The sequence below is a fragment of the Oryctolagus cuniculus genome, chromosome 21 (assembly GCF_964237555.1).
Source record: "Oryctolagus cuniculus chromosome 21, mOryCun1.1, whole genome shotgun sequence".
NCBI classification, from domain to species: Eukaryota; Metazoa; Chordata; class Mammalia; order Lagomorpha; family Leporidae; genus Oryctolagus; species Oryctolagus cuniculus.
Window position 1 is genome coordinate 30,813,265 of NC_091452.1, and position 24,453 is coordinate 30,837,717.

Consider the following 24,453-nt stretch of genomic DNA (forward strand, 5'->3'; position numbering starts at 1 on the left):
GCCGCGGTATATATATGTTTTTTCTTCCAATTCTTCTTCTTCTTCTACACTTTTCTCTACACTCCATCTCCCCTGCTATGTGTGTCTTCATGTTTGTGGGCATCTAACATCCACGTTGTCAACGGCTCCTCCCAACAGGCTGACGGGACAGGGGGTGGTAAGGTGAACGAGATGTGTAGCCTTGACGCATTGCAAGGAGTCACCAATGGCCAAAGACTCTAAGGCGGCTTCTCCTGCTTCCACGTGTCCCCTTTCCAGGTGCACTTGGAGTTCAAGGTTGAGCTTGGTAAGCTCTGTGTTGAGTGAGAGGGCAGAGCCACCCCTGAGCAGGGTCAAAGATCCTTCCCCTGTTCAGAAGACTTCCCCCCTGGCTCCCCACCCTGTTGCTTTAGAGGGAGCACGTACCCCAGGATGGGACAGGAGGAGAGGGGACTCCTGTATCCTGGGTTAAGGGAGCCACAAGAGTCAGCCTAGCCCCTAGGGCCTTCCCAGGGCTGTGCCTTCTTCCCTTGAATTATCAGCAGCCAACTTTGAGCCCTGTGCAGCTGCTGCTAGCCAGGGTACAGACAACCAGGTCCGTGGCAAAGGTCCACGGGAAGTTGAAGAGTCAGGCCCCCCTTCCCTGTCCATCTCGAGGGGGGACTCTGGCTTCTACCACATGCTTTTGCAAGCCACAGATTCCCTCTGTGGCATGCCTCTTGTCTTGCTGGAGTTGCTGTGCGCTATTTTTTTTTTTTTTTTGGTAGTGAAGGAAGAAAGTAAAATTGGGGAATCATTCTGGGTGTGTTTACGGGGATACCTTTATTGCTTTGCATTCACTTGTGTGTCTACTTAAATGCCAGCTGTCTTGGTGCATCAACAGAGGGACATGCCTATTGCCGAAGGAAAAACAGAATTTTCTGTCTGTAGGAAATATTACCAAACCACTAGCACACAGAGAGGTAGTATTTTAAAGGTAAAGCTGTGGCCATGGTAGACTTTTTTTCCTGCTGGAGTTCGTGATGTTTTGTCATCTCATTTTCCAAATTTTTTTTTTTTTTGGTACAAAAGAATTGCTGGTGAATGGTGATAATGCCCTAGTGCTCGATTTAGCCTCATTTTCCAATTAACTCTTCACTCAAGACTCAATGCCACCCTCCCCACCTCCTACCCCAAGGGATGATGGGACAGGATGGCCTCCTTATCATGGTTACTGTTGGCTCCAGACACACAGAAGGAAACTGAGGCCAAGGCCAATGCTAAGACCCAAGGAGGTGAGGGTGTTGAAGGTGACACAGCAAGACCTGAGGGGCAATAAGGAGAAAACAACTGGGCTGCTTTAGCCCACGGCCATTACAGTTGGTGACAAAATAAGCCTCACTCAAATTCCCCTGCAGCTACCTCCTGCAGCCGGGCCCGCCTCCGTTTAAACGGTTTCCTCCCCTAGCTCTGCCTAAGCAGGAAACAAGCTAAAATATTACTCAGCTCAGAAGGGAGAGACCCCAGGTTGTGGAGCCACGTCCCCGCGACTTCCTCCTTCTTTGTCATCTTAAACACAGCTGTCCTGCACGACACCACGCCCCCAGCTGCCCAGGCTCGTGCCTGGGATCTCTGACATCCATTTTCTCTTCTGGAAATGAACCCCAAACTGCTGCCAGAGGAAAAACAGGGGAACAGCCAGTCAAGCCCCGGGGCAGGCAGGGTACACAGCAACAAGACCCGGACCCCGTCTCAAGGCCGCCCCCAGCCCCGCTCCAGTGGCTGCAGAGGCTGGATCGTATCCAGCTTTCTGGAAACATCTGTAGACACCCCTCCCCCCCCACACACCCCTTTTCCAGTGTTTTCATTCCATCATTAGACGGAGTACAGGTGCGACTATGACAACGCAGCCTCCGACAACTTTGAGAGCCCAGTTATTCCCCACTCGTATGCTTCCCCCCAGCTAACCTAATATCCCGGTAGGTCCCATAGGGAGAAACCTCCCAGGGCCTTTCCCCCCTAGGGGACACGGGCTTGGCCCCAGGGTGCTCTGAGGGCAAAGATGAAAAAAGCATAAACATTAGATGAAGGGGGGAGGTGACACACCCAGTGAGTCCTTGTCAAGCCTTCTGATTGACAAGGGTTACCCTGAGGGTGGGGCTGGGGAGGGGTCTTCTTCCCACCTACTGTTTTTTGTTTTTGTTTTTGTTTTTTTTTTTTTTTTGACAGGCAGAGTGGACAGTGAGAGAGACAGAAAAGTCTTCCCTTTCCATTGGTTCACCCTCCAATGGCTGCTGCAGCTGGCGTGCCGCGCTGATCTGAAGCCAGGAGCCAGGTACTTATCCTGGTCTCCCATGGGGTGCAGGGCCCAAGCACTTGGGCCATCCTCCACTGCACTCCCTGGCCACAACAGAGAGCTGGCCTGGAAGAGGGGCAACCAGGACGGAATCCAGCGCCCCGACCGGGACTAGAACCCAGGGTGCCGGGGTGCCGGCCCCGCAGGCGGAGGATTAGCCTAGTGAACCGTGGCGCTGGCCCCACCTACTGGTCTTAACCCTTGTTCTACCACATCCAGAACCCCTACAATGGGACTGGGGGCGCCCCCGAGAGGCCCAGCAAAGAACACTGACTTAAAGCCTGGCATCAGCTCTCCCAGGCTGGGCCAATCCCCACCCCTCACCTCCCATGGGCATCCCTTGCCAGCGGGTCTCTCCCACCCCCGACCCCATCCCCAACAAGGGTACAGGCTGAGCCGCAGCAATCCTGGGAGCCAGAGAGCTTTAGGCACTGCAAGGAGCTTCGGCCACGTTTCTGGCCACTGCGCCAGGAATCCCGAGGGTCCATGGAGCTTTTGTTTCTTTTCTTCCCATCTGCCCTCCTTCCCCTGCCCACCCCCCATCTGTACATTAAAAAAGAATAACCTTGCAAAAACTGGTGGGGGGGTTCATGAGGGTCTCTATGGCTGCAAGCCCCTCTACCTCCGCGGAACCCCCTTTCCTCCACCTCCGTTGTCCACTCCAAGCCTCTCCCCTTCCTCTGGGACCCTCCGCCCGACGTGGCCCGAGTTCCTTCGAGACCCCCGCAGAAGGCCCGCAGGCTTCCCGCCCCGGCCCCCGGCCTTTCGCCCGCCATCGTAGTCAATACAAGCCCCCACGCCCTTCCCACCCGGCCCGAGGCCCCCTGCTCCGGGGGAGTTTTTCCCACTGCTTCCCTCCAGCCCCAGAAGCCGGAGGCTCCGCAACAACGGAGGTACCCGACTCCCGCAGGAGCCCTGGACAGAATGGGCTCTGGTCACCGCTTCCTAACGGACTAGCGGGAGACCGTTAGACAGGTGCACGTGACAGCGGTTGCCAACGCAACCTGCACCCAGCATGCCCCGCGCGAGAGGCTGGGCGGGGCCTGCGAGGGCGGTCCCCAGTAGGCCCTTCGTGCGGGGCGGATCTCTGAGGGGGCGAGGCAAGGGCGGAGCCGGCAAGCTTGGCAATTCCCAGGATGCTCCACGCCCAGGGGCGGGGCTCCGAGACCCAGGGCGGGGCTCCGAGACCCAGGGCGGGGCTCCGAGGGCCAGGTGCTGGGCTGGCCTCCCGTGGCCACCTGGATCGCCCGCGCGTGTCCAGTGTGCAGAAGGAGGGCCGAGGAACTATGCCGCAGGCCTGGCGAGAGGCTTGAGTGACGGAGCCAGGTTACCCGGCTGTTACGCGGCCCAGGTGCCGGACCTCCCCTAACCCTGGTAGACGATGAGAGCTGTAGGGAGAGCCTAACTTTATTCTTTTAAAAGAACGTTTTATCGAAATGCAGTGTGCATACCAAGAAATGCACATGAGTGTACAGATAAATGTGGTTGCTCTCCGTTGACCACACTCACAGCCAACACCCAAATTAAGAGCACAACATAGGGCTGGCATTGTGATGCAGGTTAAGACATTTGGGGAGTAAACCAGTGCATAGAAATTCTCTCTCATCCTTAAAAAAAAACATTACCAGTACCCCAAGAGTCCTCACTGTTCCCCTCCCCCGCCATTTACTTTAACGTGCGAAAGAAGAGTGTGCCGTCTTTTACATGGTATGAACCGGTGAAGCAATATTTATCACTAGTTTTTTTTTTTTCTTTTTACAGGCAGAGTGGACAGTGAGAGAGAGAGACAGAGAGAAAGGTCTTCCTTTGCCGTTGGTTCACCCTCCAATGGCCGCCGCGGCCGGCGCGCTGCGCTGATCCAAAGGCAGGAGCCAGGTGCTTATCCTGGTCTCCCATGGGGTGCAGGGCCCAAGGACTTCGGCCATCCTCCACTGCACTCCCGGGCCACAGCAGAGAGCTGGCCTGGAAGAGGGGCATCCGGGACAGAATCCTGCACCCCCACCGGGACTAGAACCTGGTGTGCCGGCACCGCAAGGCGGAGGATTAGCCTAGTGAGCCGTGGCGCCGGCCCACACAGTTTTTAATGCCTATCAAAAGTAAGAGAAAATGTGGTGTTTATCTTGTGGGGTCTGGCTTATTTCACTTTGCGTCCACTGCGCATGTCAGGATTTCATTCTTTTTCGTGGCTGAGTAATGTTCCACCCTGTATCTCTATACCACATTTTCTTTTCCCATCAACAGTTGTTGGACATCTAGGGGAGCCAAAAATTTCTTCAGGGATCACTTAAGTAGTTGTAGTGGGAATGGTGGCAGGTGCAGGGATGTTTGTGGAATGGTTTGAGGTCACTGGGATGAGGTTTCAGATGGTATTGAGGAACAGCATCACGTTCTGTTAGACCAGTGCACGGTCTATGCTTGTCACGTGGCTGCAGATAGCTGGGTGGGCTGTGTCTGCGTGCAGTCAGAACGTAAGAACTTTTCTGGCAGAACAGGCACCAAAGTGCTAAGCATGCAGGGTACTGTGTGAGCACAGAGAAAACTAAATGTGGCATGTAGAATTAGGAGAGAAGCAGGGGCAGGCATCGTGGGGCAGCAGGCTAAGCCACCACTCGCCGCACCTGCATCCCACAGCAGAGCCCAGGTTCAAGTCCTGGCTGCTCCACTTCCAATCTCCCTTCCCACTAATGCGCCTGGGAAAGCAATAGAAGATGGCTCAAGTCCTTGGGTCCTTGTACCCACGTGGGAGACCCAGACGGAGTTCTGGGCTCCTGGCTTGGGTCTGGCGCAGCCTTGGCTTTGCAAACACTTAAGGGATGAACCAGCGAAGGGAAGATCACACTTTATCTCTCTCTGCATTTCAAGTCAAAGGAAATAACCAGAAGGAAGCAGAACAGAAATACTTGGAAAACTCTCAGCCTGGCTAAGTAAAGAATACTAAGGAGAGAATACTACGGGCATGGCCAAGTGACCGTCTGCTAAAGAGATCAGCACAGACGGAGAGAAGCCAGGTGCTACTCGTCCCGACACTGAGGGGCACGTGCTTGCGCAGGAAATCAGCCAAGGCACCCGAGTCCCCCACAGCACTGCCTGGGTGGGAATTCTGGCCCTTGTTCCTGACTCCAGCTGCCTGCAAAAACAGACCCCAGGAGGCAGCAGAATTCCTGCCACCCATGCACGGGACACCCTGAAGCTCTTGCTTCGGTCCTAGCCTAGCCCCAGCCATTACAGACGCTTGGAGCGAGAATCGGAGCTGGGAGTCATCTCTCTCTCAAAATAAAGTGGCACTGGGATGCCAGACATGGCGGCTCCACTGGGCTGTGTGGTCTCGTGGCAGCCACTGGGGAGCCCACCGCAGGAGCCCCAATCCCCGCCCCCGCCCCGGGCCAGGCTTCCCGTCTTCAGCCGGTGCCAGGTGCTCTGAGACCTAACCCCAGGCGGGTGAGCTGCAGTCACCATGCAGGCATAGTTGGAGCTATTGCAAGGGCGCCGGTCAGGAAGAAATTGCAACTGGCATAGACAGGGGTTTCCAGAAGCTTCTTGACCTTGCAAGACAGAAAGAACGTTTATTCCTGAAAGAAAAAAAAATAAAAGGACGTCACAGAGCTAAGGAGTGGATGGATGGCAGTGGAGACGCTGGTGAGAGAGAGAGAGGTCTTCCATCCACTGGTTCACTCCAGAACAGTGCTAAGTCCTGAGCAACTTCTCTCCAAAGAATGTTCCGTGCCCAGTGGCATTCAAAATCTTCTTGCCAATAACTGTAATGTATCGTGCGTGTGTACATATTATATGTCTGCATGGGAAAATTTATTAACAGCTCTATTTTAGTTGGCTTACACTTAGATTAAGAAATATTTCCAACTACATTTACTCTTTAAAATTTATGGAAGACACCGGACCTTTTGGTAAATGTTTTCCTAAGTTATTTGGCAGCTAAAATGATTTACTAACTGTCACTTGATAATAACCCATCTGGGAAGCCTGACTTGTTCCCTCATATCTTTATCCTCTTCAAAACTGATTCTACACTGAAGGATTCTCCATTAGGATGTACAGTTTGATCTTTAGACTTCATGTAAGACAATTTGCATAAGGTGGTCATTTCTTTTTAAGATTTATTTATTTATTTGAAAGTCAGAGTTACACAGAGAGAGAAGGAGAGGCAGAGAGAGAGGTCTTCCATCTGCTGGTTCACTCTCCAGGTGGCCGCAACAGCCGGAGCTGCGCTGATCTGAAGCCAGGAGCCAGGAGCTTCTTCCAGGTCTCCCACACAGGTGCAGGGGCCCAAGGACCTGGGCCATCTTCCACTGCCTTCCCAGGCCCTAGCAGAGTGCTGGATCAGACGTGGAGCAGCTGGGACTCAAACTGGCACCCAAATGGGATGCTGGCACTGCAGGCATGGTTTTACCCACTATGCCACAGCGCCGGCCCCTGCAACCCTGTCTGGATCACCAGTCCCTACTCCGCCCCTACTCAGCTTGAAGAACTCAGCTCCAGTCCTTGTCCAAACTCGTGACAGCAGCCAGGGTTTCCATAAGCAGAGAGAGGCAATGGGGGAGCCCAGGACTAGAAGCCGGCATCCGCCGCACCGCTCCCTGCCAGTTCGTACACACTAAACAAAGCAGGGGTGTGCTTTCTCTGGCAGCCAGGCAGACCTCCCCCTTGTTGTCATTTTGGCCACCGTTTCTGCCATGGGCAATGTCTCTGATATCTCCTTTTATCCTCATAATCATAGTGCTCCCATTCCTGCCAGCTATAATTAACATATTTCCAAAGTCCCTCCCCTTTTTCCTTATACATGCGATGACACTGACAGATTCTTTTTTATTTTTTATAAAGATTTATTTATTTATTAGGCAGAGTTACACAGAGAGAGAAGGAGAGGCAGAGACAGAGAGAGAGAGAGAGAGTCTTCCATCTGCTGGTTCACTCTCCAGATGGCTGCAATGGCCAGAGCTGAGCCAATCTGAAGCCAGGAGCCAGGAGTTCCTTCCAGGTCTCCCATGCAGGTTCAGGGGCCCAAGGACCTGGGCCATCTTTCACTGCTTTCCCAGGCCATAGCAGAGAGCTGGATCGGAAGTGGAGCAGCTGGGACTCAAACCAGCGCCCATATGGGATGCCGGTGCTGCAGGCTAGGGCTTTAACCTGCTGCGCCATAGCGCCAGCCCCATTCACAACTTTTCATCATTATGGTTTCCAGTGGTTAGGTTAGTTTACAGGATCTCAGCAGAAGAATGACAATAGTCTGAGAATCCAGGGAAAGAGGTTTTGGCTGTAGGCCTTTCATGATAATAACCCTTCAGTGGCAATTTAGAAAAATATCTGGCCAGTGCTGCCGCGGCTCACTAGGCTAATCCTCCGCCTTGCGGCGCCGGCACACCGGGTTCTAGTCCCGGTCGGGGCGCCGGATTCTGTCCCGGTTGCCCCTCTTCCAGGCCAGCTCTCTGCTGTGGCCCGGGAGTGCAGTGGAGGATGGCCAAAGTCCTTGGGCCCTGCACCCCATGGGAGACCAGGATAAGCACCTGGCTCCTGCCATAGGATCAGCATGGTGCACTGGCCACAGCGGCCATTGGAGGGTGAACCAACGGCAAAGGAAGACCTTTCTCTCTGTCTCTCTCACTGTCCACTCTACCTGTAAAAAAAATATATCATGGGCCAGTGTTGTGGCACAGTGGGTTAAGCCACCACCTGCAACGCTGGCATCCTATATCAGAGCAACCAGTTCAAGTCTCAGCTGCTCCACTTCCAATCCAGATCACTTCTAACACACCTGGGAAAGCAGTGGATGATGGCCCAAGTGCTTGGGGCCCCTACCACCCACACGGGAGACCCGGATGGAGTTCCTGGCTCCTGGCTTCAGCCTGGCCCAGCCCAGGCCATTGCAGCCATTTGAGGAGTGAACCAGCAGGTGGAAGGCCTCTCTCTGTCTCTCCCTCTCTCTCTAACTCTGCCTTTCAAATAAATAAATATTTAAAGTGAGGGCGAAAAAGAGAGAAATGTTCTGACTCATGGATTTGATTCAAAGGGGGTGGGGGCTGGGTCACAGGGCTGCTCCAGGTAGCTGTCAGTGCTAGGGGCTATATTTTATCCTCTTGTTGGACAAGGCTTTCCTGCCTCTTGTTAGCTACCGTCTCTGCGCCTGGGACGTTACTTCATTGCCTACTGAAGAGCAGGACTTGTGCATCCTATATTCTCCTCCCAGCTTCGAGCTCCCCACCTGGCTTCCATGCCCTGCCCCCCGCCTCGCCCTGGGAGCTGAGGGGTTTGGCTCCATCCCTGTGCCGTGGCTGTGCTGTATGCCCTGGAGCGCCGGCTGTCATTCTCTTGAGCAGATGCAAACCATTTTCCTTTCTCTTTCAAGTTCATTTCCCAGTGTGTTTGATATTTAGGGCATGGTCCTGTGATCACCAGCCTGAAGCCATTTTTAAAAATGATCTCTTCACTTATTCATTTGAAAGGCAGAGTTACAGAGATAGAGGGAGAGTTCTTCCATCTGCTGGTTCACTCCCCACATGGCAGCAACAGCATGGGCTGTGGTGGGCCCAAGCCAGGAGCCAGGAGCTTCCTCCAGGTCTCCCAGGTTGGGTGAAAGGACCCAAGCACTTGGGCCATCTTCTACTGCTTTCCAAGGCCACAGCAGAGAGCTGGATTGAAAGTGGAGCAGCCGGGTCTCGAACCAAAACCATAGGGATGCCGATGCTGCAAATGGACACTTAACTCACTGTGCCACAGCACCAGTCTCAGATTGGAGTCTTTTTTTTTTTTTTTTTTTTTTTTTTTTTTTTTTTTGGACAGGCAGAGTGGACAGTGAGAGAGAGAGAGACAGAGAGAAAGGTCTTCTTTTGCAGTTGGTTCACCCTCTAATGGCCGCCGCGGCTGGTGCGCAGCAGCCAGCGCACCGCGCTGATCCGAAGGCAGGAGCCAGGTGCTTATCCTGGTCTGGCCTGGAAGAGGGGCAACCAGGACAGAATCTGGCACCCCGACCGGGACTAGAATCCGGTGTGCCGGCGCCGCTAGGTGGAGGATTAGCCTAGTGAGCCGCGGCGCCGGCCTCAGATTGGAATCTTGTGCCTGCAGCTGTCTAGGGTGGGAGTCACACACTTGTAGCTCTATAGCTCCAGGGTCTCAGGGGTGGCCTCCCTCCCATGGCTCCAGCAGGCACTGCTCTCCTAGGGGCTTGCTGTGGAGGCTGTGCCCCTGTGACAGGTCCCTGTGCTGGCCCCCAGGCCATCTGACACTGCTCTGAGATCTAAGTGGAGGCAGTCCTGGCCCCGCAGCTTGCACGAGCGGGAGCTGGGCCACATGTCGGGCTTCAGACCATTGATCGGAGCCATGGTGGCTGAGAAGCAGAATCCAAACGAAGAGGTCCCTCGGGCACCTGTCTGGGGCTTTGCTCATTCTTTCTCTTTTTAGTTTAAAGATTCATTATGTTTTTATTAGAAAGTCAGATTAGAGAGAGAGAAAGAGAGAGAGAGAGAGAGGTCTTCCATCTGCTGGTTCACTCCTCAGTTGACTGCAGTGGCCGGAATTGCGCTGATCCCAAGCCAGGAGCCAGGTGCTTCTCCTGGTCTCCCATGCGGGTGCAGGGCCCAAGCACTTGGGCCATCCTCCACTGCACTCCCGGGCCACAGCAGAGAGCTGGATCGGAAGTGGAGAGGCCAGGACTCGAACCAGCGCCCATATGGGATGCCAGCACTGCAGGCGGCAGCTTTACCGGCTAGGCCACAGCACCGGCCCACGATGTCGCCTCTCATGAGTGGATTAATGTCAGTCGTGAGTTTAGGCTCTTGTACCCTCTCGTCCTCTCTTCACTCTTCTGCCTTCAGACATGGGATGATGCAGCAGCCATGGGGTTGCTGGAGCTTGGGGCCCAAAGCCAAGTTACAGGGCTTAGGGGCAGCCGAGTGTTGCAACGATGGTAGAAGCTTGGCACTGATGGTTTTAACCGTCTGATGAGCAGGAAGACAAATACGTGCGGTTAAAGTAAATCTTGTTTTTAAAAAAGCCAAGGTCCGGGGTCAGTGCTGCACCCACGTGGGAGACCCGGAAGAAGCTCCCGGCTCCTGGCTTCAGCCTGGCCCAGCCCCAGCCATTGTGGCCATTTGGGGAGTGAACCAGTGGATGGAAGACCTCTTTCTGTCGGGCTGGGGTGGGGCTAGGCCGGACCTGGGCGCGTCCCCATTGGCTGGCCCCCAGAGGGGCGGAGTCTGAGCTCCGTTATCTCCACGTTATCTCCACAGCGCCTGAGCAGCTGCAGCTGACAGCTACGGTCCCTGCTGCTTGCGCTCTCTCGCCACCGCCGCCATGGGCCTGGAGCTCTACCTGGACCTGCTGTCCCAGCCCTGCCGCGCCGTCTACCTTTTCGCCAAGAAGAACGGGATCCCCTTCCAGCTGCGGCCCGTGGAGCTGCTCAAAGGTGGGCCAGGACTGGCTTCCCTAGTCCCCGAGTGTGGCCGGCCACCCACGCTCCTGGCTCGTTGCAGTTAAATGCACGAACCCCTGCAGCCCTTGAGACCGGCCACTGTGAAGCCATCCCTTGGAACACTCGCGTCCCATATGGGGGTTCCACTCCAGCCTCTGCTCCCCTTCCAGCTCCCTGCTAATGACTCCTCGGGGGCAGTGGAGGATGGCCCGAGGGCTTGGGTCCCTGCCACCTACGTGGGAAACCCAGATGGAGTTCCTGGCTCCTGGCTTTTGTCCTGGCCCAGCCCTGGCATGTTCCAGACATTTGGGGAGTGAAGCAGTGGATGGAAGATTCATAACCCCCTTCCCCTCTGCTCTGCATTTCAAATAAAATTGAGAGAGGGGAGACAGAGACAGACAGCGATGGGAGAAGCTGAGTCTTCCCACCCCTGCTGAATAACCTCTCCACCTGCCCACTGCACCTGGCTGTGCTAAAATCCCTTAGCTGCTCTAGAGAGACCTGGCCTGGGAGACCCACCCAGGGAGTGGGGCTGACCCAGCCCTGGCCCCAGACCCTGCTGTTTCTGCACCCGGACTGGTGCGTGGGACTCCAGTTGGGGGTGCGGGTGAGGTGGGGGTGTGGCACCGGCCTTGCACCCCTGTTTCGGCTTCTTCTTCCTCCTCAGGGCAGCACGTGAGCCAGGAGTTCTCCCAGGTTAACTCGCTGCACAGGCTGCCCACACTTAAGGATGGAGACTTCGTCTTGAGTGAAAGGTGCCGTCTGTCTCTCTGACCTCCTGCGCCCCACACCCACTGGCCCCTGGCTCCCCCAGCTGTAGGCCTCCTCAGATGCCACGAGGCAGGCACAGAGGAGTGAGGGCCACAGAGGACAGCAGGCAGCCCAGGTGGCGGGTGAGTCTAGGATGCCAAAGAGTGTCCTGGCCTGGCCCCTTGTGAGCTCCCCCCACCCCAGCAGGCCGGAGAAGGACAAGAGGCCAGGTGCTCAGGCCCCTGCCACCCACGTGGGCAATCTAGAAGAAGCTTCTGGTTCCTGACTTCAGCCTGGCCCAGCCCTGGCTGATGCAGGCATTTGGGGAGTGAGCCAGTGCATGGAAGATCAGTCACTCTCTCTCTGCCTTTCAAATAAGATGAATGCAAATAATCTTTTTAAAATAAAAGGCCAGGAGCCAGGGTTCTTACAGCCACCCCTGTCCCCAGCACTGCCATTATGATCTACCTGAGCTGCAAGTACCAGACTGCAGACCACTGGTACCCCGAAGACCCGCAGGCCCGTGCCCGCGTGCTGGAGTACCTGGGCTGGCACGCCGACAGCATCCGCGGCACCTTCGGCGTGCCCCTATGGAGCCAGGTGAGACAGCCGCACCTGCGGGGAGCTGGCGGGGGGCGGGGCCCACAGGCTGAGCCCACCCCGTGTCCCCGCCAGGTGCTGGCCCCACTCCTTGGGGTCCAGGTGTCCGAGGAGAAGGTGGAACGCAACAGGACCAGCATGAAGCAGGCGCTGGGGCGGCTGGAGGAGACCTTCCTGGGGGGCAGGGCCTTTGTTGCCGGGCAACAGGTGACGCTGGCCGACCTCCTGGCCCTGGAGGAGCTGATGCAGGTATGAGCTTGGCTGGCCAGCAGAGGCTACCCCGAGTGGAGCGTAACCCAGAGGCGCGGAGACAGCCAGAGTCTGCTGTTGCGCCTTCCTCCTGGGCATGGGCTGGGGAAGGGACCGGCGTCTCCATAGCTGTCCCGCTTTCTTTCCTGCAGCCTGTGGCTCTCGGCCACGACCTGTTTGAGGGACGGCCCCGCCTGGCGGCATGGCGTGCACGTGTGGAGGACTTTCTGGGTGCCCAGCTGTGCCAGGAGACCCGCGGCCGCATCTTGAGTATCCTGGAACAGGAGGCCAACAAAACAATCCCAGTGCCACCACCAGAGGCCCACGAGAGCATGCTGCTTCGCATTGCCAGGATCCCCTGAGGGCGCTGCCCAGGGCCAGGAGATTAGCAATAAAGGCTCATTCCAATTCTCACTTGCCCTGTTTCCTGGTTCCTGTTTCAGGCAAGACACCAGCTGTCCTTAGCCACGCTTCTTCTCTGGTGCAGCATACCTAAGCAATAGGAGACTAAGGTTCACAATATATAAAGAGCTCCTAAAAATCAATAACACAAAACAAAATCAATTAAGACTCAGCCAAAGCCATCAGTGGTTGAAATATAATGAACATCTTGAAAATTTTTCTAAAAAGATTTACTTATTTGAAAAACAGAGTTACGAAATGGTAGAGACAGAGAGAAGTCTTCCATCTGCTGGTTCACTCCCCAGATGGCCTCAATGGCCGGAGCTGTGCCAATCCGAAGCCAGGAGCCAGGAGCTTCTTCTGGGTCTCCCATGTGGGTGCAGGGTCCCAAGGACTTGGGCCATATTCTACTGCCTTCCCAGGCCCTAGCAGAGAGCTGGTCAGAAGAGGAGCAGCCAGGACCGGAACCAGCACCAGGGCTTTAACCCGCTGTGCCACAGTGCCAGCCCTGTCCTGAACATTTTGAATAAGGAACCAAGATTTATTTATTTATTTCGAAGGCAAAGTTACAGAGAAAGAGAGGGAGAGATCTTACATCTATTGCTTCACTCTCCAAATGTCAGCAACGACCAGGGCTGGACCAGGCCTGGAACTCCACCCGGGCCTCCCATTTTGGTGCAGAGGCCCAAGGCCTTGGGCCATCCTCAGCTGCTTTCCCATTTGCGTTAGCAGAGATCTGGATCCGAAGTGGAGCAGCCTCACCTTCCCAAGGTGCCCAGGAGGTCTTGTGGCTAATGTGGCTGCAATTCTAAGATGCAGCAGTAGATATCACTGTTCCCCCATAAATAGAGACGTTAATGCGCTCTGCTCCTGATGGGCTAAAGTCTACAGTTCACCTGTGCCCAGCCTGAGCAATTCCTAGCCTGGAGCATCCTGGTAGCAACCACACTGCAGCTGTCCTGCAGCTGTGGGATTTCCCTCTGAGCTTCCATTCCTGCTGCCTCTCCCTGTCGGAGAGCCCTCACGTTTAGCGGAAACCCTAGCTTGCCTGACCCAGAGCTGTTCAGGAGTGTGAAGGGTGCTGGAAAGAGACAGTGGGATGCACGCAGACGGGCCTTGATTTTATTATTGTGAATCATCATTATTCATATCTTTTCATTTCATTTGAAAGACAGGGAGACAGAGAGAGATGGACGGGCAGATAGACAGACACACAGATCTCCTTCATCCACTAGTTCACTCCCCAAGTGCCTGCAACAGCCAGGGATGGGCCAGGCTGCAGCCAGGAGCCAGGAGCTCCAGTCTAGTCTCCCACAAAGGTGGCAGGGGCCACACCCTGGTTTCTCAGTGACTCCACCTGCAGGTACCTCGGGTGTCGCCTCTGTGGGCCAGACAGGGCCACCCCCTGTGCCTCTGTCAGAAGGTGACCAGACCCCTCCCCGTCTTCTCTCTCACATCCAGCGGCTGTCGCTTGGCCCCGGGCCTCGTGTGGGAGGGAGTCCATGGTGTCACTGTCACTTCCAACTGCACCGGTGTCCCTGGTGTGGGGCCCTCAGTGCTCATGCACCTGCGTCCCCCAGCCCTGTAGCACTGAGCTGTGAAGTGCTGGAGGGGCCGCCGTGGCCGCAAGGGTGGTGAGAGCAAGGCCTGTGTGTGTGTGTGTTTAGAATGGGCAGGGGACACATGCCCACAGGTCGCATCCGCTGGCGAGTTTCAGTTGCCATGAACCAGCTCCAGCTCCCCTTTCCCGCTTCCTGCTACTGCAGACCTGGGAGGCAACAGGGGATGGCTCTGGTACTTGGGTCCCCTGTCCCCAACGTGAGCGATCTAGAGCTAACCCTCAGCCATTGCAGGTATTTGGGGTGGGAACGCTCTGTCTCTTTAAAAAAAAAACAGGGTGGGGAAGGCCTGTGGCTCCTGCCCCCCCCCCCCCACGCGCCAGGAAGGTATGGCCAGAGGGGCTCCCTCCACCTCAGATTACACCAGCATCTTCCCGGGAGGCCTTGGCTGGGTGCCCAGGAGGCCAAGGGCAGCTCTGGCTCAGCGCTGGCTCCGGCTTCGCAGGCCCTGGCTCCTGATTCCACCCCTGAGCTGGGCTCCAGGTCCGCGGACATGGCCAGAGGGGCAGTGAGCCGACCACCCAAGAGGCAGGGCCACCTGTGCGCTGAGGACAGGGCGGGGGGTTGCGGCCAGAGCAGGGTCTAGAGAAACCATCAGTTGCAGACTTGAGAAATCCCCTCTGGTGCCTGGAGGGGACAAGGCTGGGAGACCCAGGAGGAGCCCGGAGAGGGGACCCAGAGGCTGGGCTGCAAGCAGGAGAGACGGCCAGGCCTTGGGATCAGAAGTGCAGTTGTGGGCTGGCCTTGTGGTGCAGCATGTTAGCATCCTGTGTGGGTGCTGGTTCGAGTCTCAGCTGCTCCGCTTCTGATGCAGCTCTCTGCTAAAGGGCCTGGGAAAGCAGCAGAAGATGGGCCCAAGCACAGAGGAGACCTGGATGGAGTTCCAGGCTGCCGTCACGTCCACGCGTGCGCCCTCTGCTTGCCCAGGACAGTGGGTTCTGTCCCTTTTCTAAGCCACGGTCTAGAGAGACAGATTTCCCAGGATCCCCTGGCACAGGGGGCGTGGCCCTCGGGCCTCCCCACGGTCAGCCAGCAGGTGCATGGTCTCTGGCTGCCACAGTCCCAGCTCCAGGCTGGGAAGTTTCTGGGCTCCTTGCCTGCCTTGCCCCTCTGCTGTGATGGTGTCCACAGTGCCCACGGAGCTCCCCCAGGCCCTGTGTGTGTCTCCATGTTCTAGCCACAGTTGAGGCTACCTCCCCGCCCACCCGCCGCCGCCCAGTTCCTATTTCTAGAACCTTCCACGGTTGGTTCTCATCGCCTCCTCCTCTTGTGGACAATGCAAAGCGCCTTTCCCCCGTCCTGCAGGGAATTCCCAGCACGGAGCTGTGAGGCAGCGCCAAGGGTCGCAGCTCCCACCCCCACCTCTTACCAGCGTCTCCCCACCCCATCCCCGCCCCGCCCCCCACCCCTCACCAGCCTCAGAATCCTGCTGCAGCGAGAATTCCGGGCTTCCTCACCTTGGTGACAGCACCAAGGGAGCCAGGAGGTTCTGGAACGTAGGTGGGGGCCAGGGCCTGGGCCGCAGAGGGCACAGGGCCAGGGGCTGAGGCTGACAGAGGCTGTGGAGCCCGGCCCGCGTCTCAAGCATGGTCCTCGAGCTCTACCTGGACCTGCTGTCCCCGCCCTGCCGCGCCGTCTACATCTTCGCCAGGAAGAACGGGATCCCCTTTGACTTCCAGTTTGTAGATCTCCTCAAAGGTCAGCCTCCGCACGCATGCGCAAGGCTGCCTTGGCGCGGGGCGTGGCGGGGGGGGCGCGGTGGCTGGCCCCGGGGGAGGTGGGACACACCGGCAGGGACCACGGCAGGGACCACGGCCACCCCCACAAGGGTCACAGCGGGAGAAAAGGGAACGGCGGGGGCGCCGGGGCGGGGAGGGCTTTGGGCTTGGCAGGTCATGGGTTTCTCCCTATTGGAGCCCCTGGATTTGGATCGCAGCTCTCCTGGAAACTCCAGCCTCCTGCTAACGCACACCCTGGAGGCAGCAGCGATGGCAAGAATAGTTGGGTCCCCACCGCCCACGTGGGAGACCTGGGTGGAGTTCCCAGGGCCTGGCGCAGCCCTGGGCTTTGTGGGCATTTGGGGATTGGATCAGTGGATGGGAGAACTTGCTCTGTCTGCCTCTCTGTCTCCGTCTCTGCATTTCAAACAAATTAAATGCATTTTTTTAAATTGTTAAGAAAGGTCTCGCCTGCCTTAGCCAGTCCCTGCTAGTGACAGTCCCCACACTGAGATGGACAGGTGCAAGGGAAGGAAGGGCTGCCGGGGACTCCGCAGACTGTCACTCAGAGCCCTTGTCAGTCATCTGTAGCACCTGCCGGCCAGGTCGGGCAAAGGCCACAAAAATGCACAGTCATTCTACGTATGAGAATGCTCAGGCCACACCCCGAGTTTAAGCTCACTCAGGGTTACAGACTCTTTGTGAGGGTCAGGGTCAGAAGGCTACGACTCCACACAAGGTGCTTTCAAAGCTCAGCTTGCAGGGACAGAAGCTTCTAGAAAATAGGGTAGGAACGCAGGGGCCGCATAAAAGGATATGTGAGGAGCCCCCAGAAACGTTTCTCCCTAGAGGAAGCGGGCTAAGGAAGAGTTTCAGCTTCTGCCCCCATGTGCTGTCCAGATACCTGCTCAGAGAGATGCCCACAGTTGCTACTGAGAGGTTCCCCTTTGGACTTCCGGCCGTGTGCTGGGCCCCTGCAGCTGCCCTGCTGCCCTTAGAGGGGAGGACAGAGTGAGGGTGACAGCCTCAGCCCCTGCGACTGGGGTGCACTCACCAGGCCCAGCCACAGGGGGGAGCCATGGAGGCCTTCAGCTCCTGGAAAGCAGGGCGCCATCCTGGTCCTCCCATCACAGGGGTCACCGAGCAAGCCTGCGGTGGGGTAGGAAAGCGGAGGCCCCTGTCCCCCTACTGGCTTTGCTCTGTGATCTGGAACAAGCCACAGTGTTCCTCAAGTCCTCCGTTTCTGCCTCTGGTGGATCCCTGCCCCCCCCCCCCGCCCCAGCCTCCGGCCCACCCCCCACCTCCCAGGGACCCAGGAGCCTCAGACTGTCCCTGTCCCTTCTAAGGTCACCACCACAGCAAGGAGTACATCAACATCAACCCCCTGAGGAAGCTGCCCTGCCTCAAGGAAGGAAAATTCATCTTATCTGAAAGGTAATCGCTTCCCCCCCACCCCGCAGGTGTGTGTGTTGGGGGGCGTCCATCATCTGTGTCGCCCCTCCCCCCAGCCACCAGGCTCGGAGGCATTTACTTCTGCATCATGGAAGTCTCCACACACACACACACACACACACACTAAAGTAGACCGAGTGCTAACTGCAGAGGCGTATGGCGGGGACTCCACGTCTGTGCCACTGCCTGCCTCTGGCAGCTGGGGACTCGTGGCACCTGCTGCACTTGGGAGGTGGCTTGTGCCCCAAGGGCTCGTGTGTTGGAAGTTGGTGCCCAGTGTGGGGATGTTAAGGGGCAGTGGAGACTTTAAGAGGCAGGGCCGAGTGGAAGGTCCCAGTGGGAGGGAGCCAAGAGTTAGTTCCCCTGAGAAAACTGCAAGCCTGGCCCCGCCCACCTCTCTGGGACACACACTCCCACCATGATGTCATCTTCCTTGAGGCCTCCCCCAGGGCACAAGCTGATGAGACCCCACCACCACCACCACCACCAAATTTGGACTTCAACCACTAAGACTCTAAGCTAAATAAACCCCTTTGCTTCATAGCCTGCCTCATGTATGTTGTTACAGTAAAGAAAAACAGACTAGCACCCAGTCCATTTTGCATCATCCACTCCAATCCCTGGCCTACCAGGCACCCCATCAATTCACCCATAATGCTTAGGAATGCACCTCCAAGACACAAAGAATCATTAAAAAAAAAAACCATGTTGGGGGGCACTCATGGTGTAACAGTAGGTTAAGCCACCACCTGGGACACCCCAGCGTACTGTTCCGGTTGGACTCCCAGCACTTCTGATCCAGCTCCCTGCTGATGAGCCTGGGAAGGCAGCAGATCATGGCCCTGCCACCCACCTGGGGAGACCCAGACGGAGTTCCAAACTCCTGGCTGTGGCCTGGCCCAGCCCCGGCCGTTGTGGCCATTTGGGGAGTGAACCAACAGATGGAAGACCTCTCTCTCCCTGTGCCTTTCAAGCGAATAAATACTATTAAAAAAAAAAAGCATTGCAAAAATGCCACCAAGTAAAATTAACTAATAATTCCTTGATTTCATCAACTATCTAGTCCCTCGTCCAGCGTCTCTGACCATCTCATAGATATCGGGGCAAATGTCTCCCTGCACCTGCAGTCCCCGCCTTAGTCTGTTTCCTTTTTTTTTTTTTTTAATTATTTATTTACTTGAAAATCAGAGAGAGAGAGAGAGAGAGAGAGAGCACTCTCCCTGCCCAGACCCGGTGCCTCGCCCTTGGCCATGGATGGGGCCACATTTGCACCTCCCTGTTGGTGATGGGGTGCAGTCTCTCATGCCCTGGTTCCCGTACCCCTGATCTTCAGGCTCGAGTCCACACTCATCCCCACATCTTCAACAGTCTTATTTACTTTGGCCTCCACAGCGCCTCTGGCTGCCTCTCACCACTGCCCACCTGACTGCCCCACTCCCCCAGTCCTACTCACCCACCTGCTCGCCCTTCTCCAAACTCACCTCACTTCCTCTGACCCTGTTGCCTCACACGGCTGCTCCCACACTCTGCCTGCCCCTCAACCCCCACTCGCCCTCCAGATCTCCTCTCCCTTCCCTCTCTGACTGTCGGGATGTCAGTGCCCGGCGCCCACCGGGGGCTGCAGGTCCCAGCAGCTGGGCGCAGGCCATGCCGGGGTGTCTGGTGTTGCAGCATCAGGGAGACAGGAGCATTGCCCTACCCACCCCCCCTTTCTGTAGTGTGGCCATCCTCTTCTACCTGAGCCGCAAGTACAGTGCCCCGTCGCACTGGTACCCGCCTGACCTGCACACGCGTGCCCGTGTGGACGAGTTCATGGCCTGGCAGCACACAGCCATTCAGCAGCCCATGAGCAAGATACTCTGGGTCAAGGTAAGCGGGGATGCACCTGGCGCACAGGGACAAGGCGCAAGAGTGGGTCAGGAAGCCTCAGGTCCAGTCTCAGCCCTGCCGGCGGCTGCTGGGGAGCTCCCGCAAGTCTCACGCCCGCCCTGAGCCTCATCTCCCCCAGTTCCCTCTCCTCCCTGCCTTACGGAGCCGCTGGGCAGGAAGCACACATGTCCCTCCCTCTAATCTATGCCCGTGACAGACATCACTAATCAATCACAGGCTCCATTTTGCTGGGGCCTCAAAATCCTTCAGAACACGTGGCATCAGCCAATGTGTACCAACAGAGTGGTCCAGTACCTACACCTGGTAGACACGGATTGGAGGCCTGGAGGGACAGATGGCCCTGGGGTGCAGCCCCTTCTCTTCCCCCCTCTCCTCCATGTTGGCCAGTTGCTGATTCCCTTGATCACGGGGGAGGAGGTTCCTGCCGAGAAGATGGAGAGTGTGTTGGAAGAGGCAAACAAAAACCTGCAGCTCTTTGAGGAAAAGTTCCTGCAGAACAAGCTGTTCATCACGGGGGACCACATCTCACTGGCCGACCTGGTGGCCCTGGTGGAGATGATGCAGGTGCGGGCTGGGGCCGAGGGCGTCGGAGTCCAGTCGGGGTGGGGGGTGGGGGGACCGCCATCATGACCCATTGAGGATAAGCTGGTGCGCTGGGGTGTGGTAGACTGAGGAGGTGAAATCAACAGCAACACTGGGGGAGAGGCAGACACGGCCACCTGGGGTGCTGTGTGAGCTGGGTCTGGGTGCCTGAATTCAACCTAGGGGACAATGGGTTTATTTGTCTTTATTTATTTATTTATTTATTTGAAAGTCAGAGTTACAGAGAGAAGAGGCAGAGAGAGAGAGAGAGAGAGAGAGCGTGCTACGCCGATCCAAAGTCAGGAGCCAGGAGCTTCTTCTGGGTCTCCCACGCAGGTGCAAGGGCCCAAGGACTTGGGCCATCTTCTACTGCCTTCCCAGGCCATAGCAGGGAGCTGGATCAGAAGTGGAGCAGCCAGGTCTCGAACCAGCACCCATATGGGATGCCGGCACTTCAGGCCAGGGTGTGTGCCAGAGCACCAGCCCCATGTCTTCATTTATTTATTTATCTTCATTTATTCGAGAGGCAGAGAGATGTAGAGATGACAGATGAGAGAGATGATGATGTTGGGTAGAGATATTAGAGATGATACATAGATATGTAGATGGGTAGATAGATACAGTAGAGATGATGATGATAGATAGATGATAGATGGATGTGACAGGACAAAGCTAAGAGCCGGGAATTCAATCCAGGTCCCCCGTGTGTCTAACAGGGACCCCAGTAACTGAGCCATCTTCTGCTGCCTCCCAGGGTGTGCACTAGCAGGAAGTTGGAATTGGGAGTCGGGCCAGGACTGAAACCCAGGCACTGCAGTAGGGGACACAGACGTTTTAGGCGCGAGGACCGCCAGCCCTGGGTGTCACTCAAACTGCTGGGCAGACTGCCCGTGGGGTCGCCCTTTGCAGCTCCTGGGGCTTCATCCTGGAGGGAGATCAGCATGGGGAAGAACTGGCCTCCTCCCCTGCTCCCCGAGGGGCTGGAAGAGGGCAGGACCCACGGGAGGGTTCAGGCTGGAGACAAGGGACCCACCTGGGATGGGGGCCATCTCAAGAGGGGTTCAGGAGCAAGACTAGTGACCGAGAACGCTTGGGGACTCCAGGTCCTCTGTCCCAGCCCCATCCCGTCCATTCCAGAGCTAGGCAGGTGCCTAGCTCGTGGCAGAGGCAGGCGTGGGGGGGCGGGCCCCCAGGCTGACCACGCCCCCTTTCTCTTGGCGCACCCACAGCCCATGGGAGGCAACCACAACGTCTTCCTCAACAGCTCCAAGTTGGCCGAGTGGCGCATGCGCGTGGAGCTGACCATCGGCTCCGGTCTCTTCTGGGAGGCCCATGACCGGCTGGTGAAGCTGGCGGACTGGGACTGCTCCACGTTGGCTCCCTCGGTCAAGGAGAAGCTCATTGAGTTTCTGCAGAAGTTCAAGTGAGCCCAGAGGCGGCCCGTGCCGGCCGGCTCAGCCCGCGAAACCTCCTTTCCCGGGGGGAGATGCTAAAAACACATCCTTGTTTCTTTTACCTAATAAAGAACGATGACCACTGGCCTGGCTGATGAGTCTGGGGTCTGACAGTGGGGGCGGGGGGCGGCCAGAGGCCTCCCAGGTTCCAAGAGGAACTGGAAAACGAAAGGCCGGGATGCCCGTGAATCACATCAGAGGACCTGGGTTCAAGTCCCGGTTCCGCTCTGGATCCCTGTTCCCACTTAATAGTGGGGGCGGCGCAAGTCACTGGGTCTCTGTCACCTGCAAAGGAAACCTGGATTCCAGTCCTCCCTCTGGCTTAGCTTGACCCAGCCCCAGCCACTGTTGGCGTTCTGGGGGAGTAAGCTGGTGGTTGAGGTCTCTCTCTCTCTCTCTGTAGCTTAGCCTTCCAAATAATTTCTTTAGAAAGAAACAAAGGAAGGAAGGAAGGAGGGAGGGAGGGAGGGAAGGAAGGAAGGAAGGAAGGAAGAAAACAACGCACTTTTAATCCATGAGTGAGGGCTGATGCTGTGGTGCAGCAGGTTAAAGCCCCAGCCTGCAGTGCCGGCATCCCACATGGGCACCGGTTCAAGTCCCAGCTGCTCCTCTTCCAGTCCAGCTCTCTGCTATGGCCTGGGAAAGCAGTGGAGGATGGCCCAAGTCCTTGGGCCCCTGCACCTGCGTGGGGGACCTGGAAGAAGCTCCTGGCTCCTGGCTCCTGGCTTCAGATTGGCTCAGCTCTGGCTGTTGCGGTCATTTGGAGAGTGAACCAGTGAAATGGAAGATCTCTCTCTCTCTCTGGCTCTACCTCTCTCTGTATCTCTGTCTTTCAAATAAAATAAAAATAATTATTTAAAAAAATCCATGAGTGGAAGAAATGACAAGGAAATTAGCAAGTACCATGAACAAATGAAAATGAAAACAATGCCCCTTCCTGCCAATGTGCACTCTGGAATGCAGTGGTGATGGCTCAAACAGTTGGGTCCCTGCCACCCTCGTGGGAGACCTGGGTTGAATTCCTGGCTCCTGGTTTCAGCCTGGGCCAGCCCTGGCTTAGGTGTAGGCGTTTGGGGAAGGGAACAGCAGATGGGAGATCTCTCTCAAATACTAATAATGATAATAAAGAACAGTATCACACCACTTAACTGTGCACCCCGCACGCTGCTCGGCAGTGCAGTTCCCCAGAATGCCTGCTGGGGGCAGACTGAGAGCAAAGCGAGCCCAAGGATGTACCAGGCTAGCCGGGGCGTGTTCCATCGCTTCGCTTTGCAACAAGCTTAGAACACACACTGTCTCCACTTTCTGTGCATCGCAGGGTCTGGGCATGGCCCGTAGGGTCTTCGGCAAGACTGAGAGTGTCTGCCAGGGCTGTGTACTTCTCTGAGGCTCAGTGAGGGCAGCAACCATTTCCGGTTGTGGGACTGAGGGCTCCCACCTGCTGTCTGTGTTATCCACAGAGGGCCACCAAGCCCCACAGCCCTCCTACTGCGGTCACTTACATCAAAGCCGGCAAGGGAGCAAGTCTGCAGAGCCAGTGAGTTCACGGGTGGACGCTAGCACCAGTCAGCTCACCTGTCACCTTGGCTCACTTGGTGAAACATGTTCAATGGGGGGGGGGGCACTACACGGCAACGTGAACACCGTAAGGTGGCCATCAGGGCCACACTGTGGCATCCCATGTGGGTTCCGGTTCGAGTCCCGGCTGCTTCACTTCCGGGAAAGCAGCGGAGGATGGTTTAAGTGCTTGGAGGGGCACCCACGTGGGAGACCCAGAAGGAGTTTCAGGTTCCTGGTTTTGGTCTGGCCCAGCCCTGGCTGTTGTGACCATTTGGGGACTGAACCAGTGAATGGAAGACCCCCTCTCCCCCTCCCCTGCCCCGCGTAACTTTTGCCTTTCAAATAAAGGGATGGGGGGGGTCATGATGTCTCACTTTAGAATCTGCCTCTCCTTCCAAGGACAAGGGCCTCCATGGGTCTACAGCTGAGCAGGGCTCTGCAGTTGGTTTAACGCTCTGCTGTTGCCGTCTTGAGATCCATGGGGGTTGAATAAGGGGGTCCCACATTTTCATTTTTGGCCAGACCTTGCCAAGCAGTCCAGAGTAGCTATTGTGAGTGGGACTGATTATTTTTATTTTTTTTTATTTTTTTTATTTTTTGACAGGCAGAGTGGACAGTGAGAGAGAGAGACAGAGAGAAAGGTCTTCCTTTGCCGTTGGTTCACCCTCCAATGGCCGCCGCGGCCAGCGCGCTGCGGCCGGCGCACCGCACTGATCCGATGGCAGGAGCCAGGTGCTTCTCCTGGTCTCCCATGGGGTGCAGGGCCCAAGCACTTGGGTCATCCTCCACTGCACTCCCTGGCCACAGCAGAGAGCTGGCCTGGAAGAGGGGCAACCGGGACAGAATCCGGCGCCCCGACCGGGACTAGAACCTGGTGTGCCGGCGCCGCTAGGCGGAGGATTAGCCTAGTGAGCCGCGGCGCCGGCCGGGACTGATTATTTTTAAAGATTTATTTATTTATTTGGAAGTCAGAGAGAGAAGGAAAGGCACAGAGAGAGAGAGAGAGGGAGGGAGAGAGAGAGAGGTATTCCATCCACTAGTTCACTCCCCAGTTGGCCACAACAGCCAGAGATGCACTGACCCAAAGCCAGGAACCAGCAGCTTCTTCCAGGTCTTCCCACACAGGTGCAGGGGCCCAAGGACCTGGGCCATCCTCCACTGCTTTCCCAGGCCATAGCAGAGAGCTGGACTGGCAGAGGAGCAGCTGGGACTCGAACCGGAGCCCATATAGGATGCCAGCACTGCAGATGCACTCTACAACAGACTGAACCTTAAAAACTGCGCTCAGAGAATTGAACCCGGGATGGTGACCCCTCCGCACACCTCCTCCCACACTGGGGACCGCCCCATAACCACGCCCCTCGCTCCAACCGGTCTGCAATTGGACGCGAGCACCAGCGAGCCGTCCAATGAGCGCAGCGGCCTCGGAGCGGGCGTGGCCGCC

The 24,453-nt window shown here is 56.6% G+C and overlaps 2 protein-coding genes across 8 annotated transcripts; both read left to right on the top strand.

Annotated features, from left to right (window-relative positions):
• The first annotated feature begins 3,344 nt into the window (after positions 1-3,344).
• LOC100338449 (glutathione S-transferase theta-2B) lies at positions 3,345-12,756 on the top strand. 2 transcript variants are annotated; one of them, XM_008250182.4, is made up of 6 exons: positions 3,345-3,665; positions 10,552-10,727; positions 11,401-11,488; positions 11,933-12,083; positions 12,159-12,332; positions 12,485-12,756. In XM_008250182.4, exons 2-6 carry the CDS (start codon positions 10,616-10,618, stop codon positions 12,692-12,694), a joined length of 735 nt encoding a protein of 244 aa, XP_008248404.1. In that variant the 5' UTR covers positions 3,345-3,665; positions 10,552-10,615; the 3' UTR covers positions 12,695-12,756. The 2 variants fall into 2 exon arrangements, with proteins under 2 accessions (XP_008248404.1, XP_051693063.1); XM_051837103.2 differs by lacking the exon at positions 3,345-3,665 and adding an exon at positions 3,682-4,021.
• Positions 12,757-15,828: 3,072 nt separating this feature from the next.
• On the top strand, positions 15,829-24,414 carry GSTT4 (glutathione S-transferase theta 4). 6 transcript variants are annotated; one of them, XM_051837104.2, is made up of 5 exons: positions 15,829-16,051; positions 17,418-17,505; positions 19,242-19,392; positions 19,801-19,977; positions 24,135-24,414. In XM_051837104.2, exons 1-5 carry the CDS (start codon positions 15,940-15,942, stop codon positions 24,282-24,284), a joined length of 678 nt encoding a protein of 225 aa, XP_051693064.1. In that variant the 5' UTR covers positions 15,829-15,939; the 3' UTR covers positions 24,285-24,414. The 6 variants fall into 6 exon arrangements, with proteins under 6 accessions (XP_051693064.1, XP_051693066.1, XP_051693068.1 ...); XM_051837106.2 differs by having other exon boundaries at positions 15,830-16,051; positions 24,180-24,413; XM_051837108.2 differs by having other exon boundaries at positions 15,830-16,051; positions 24,121-24,201.
• Positions 24,415-24,453: the final 39 nt, after the last annotated feature.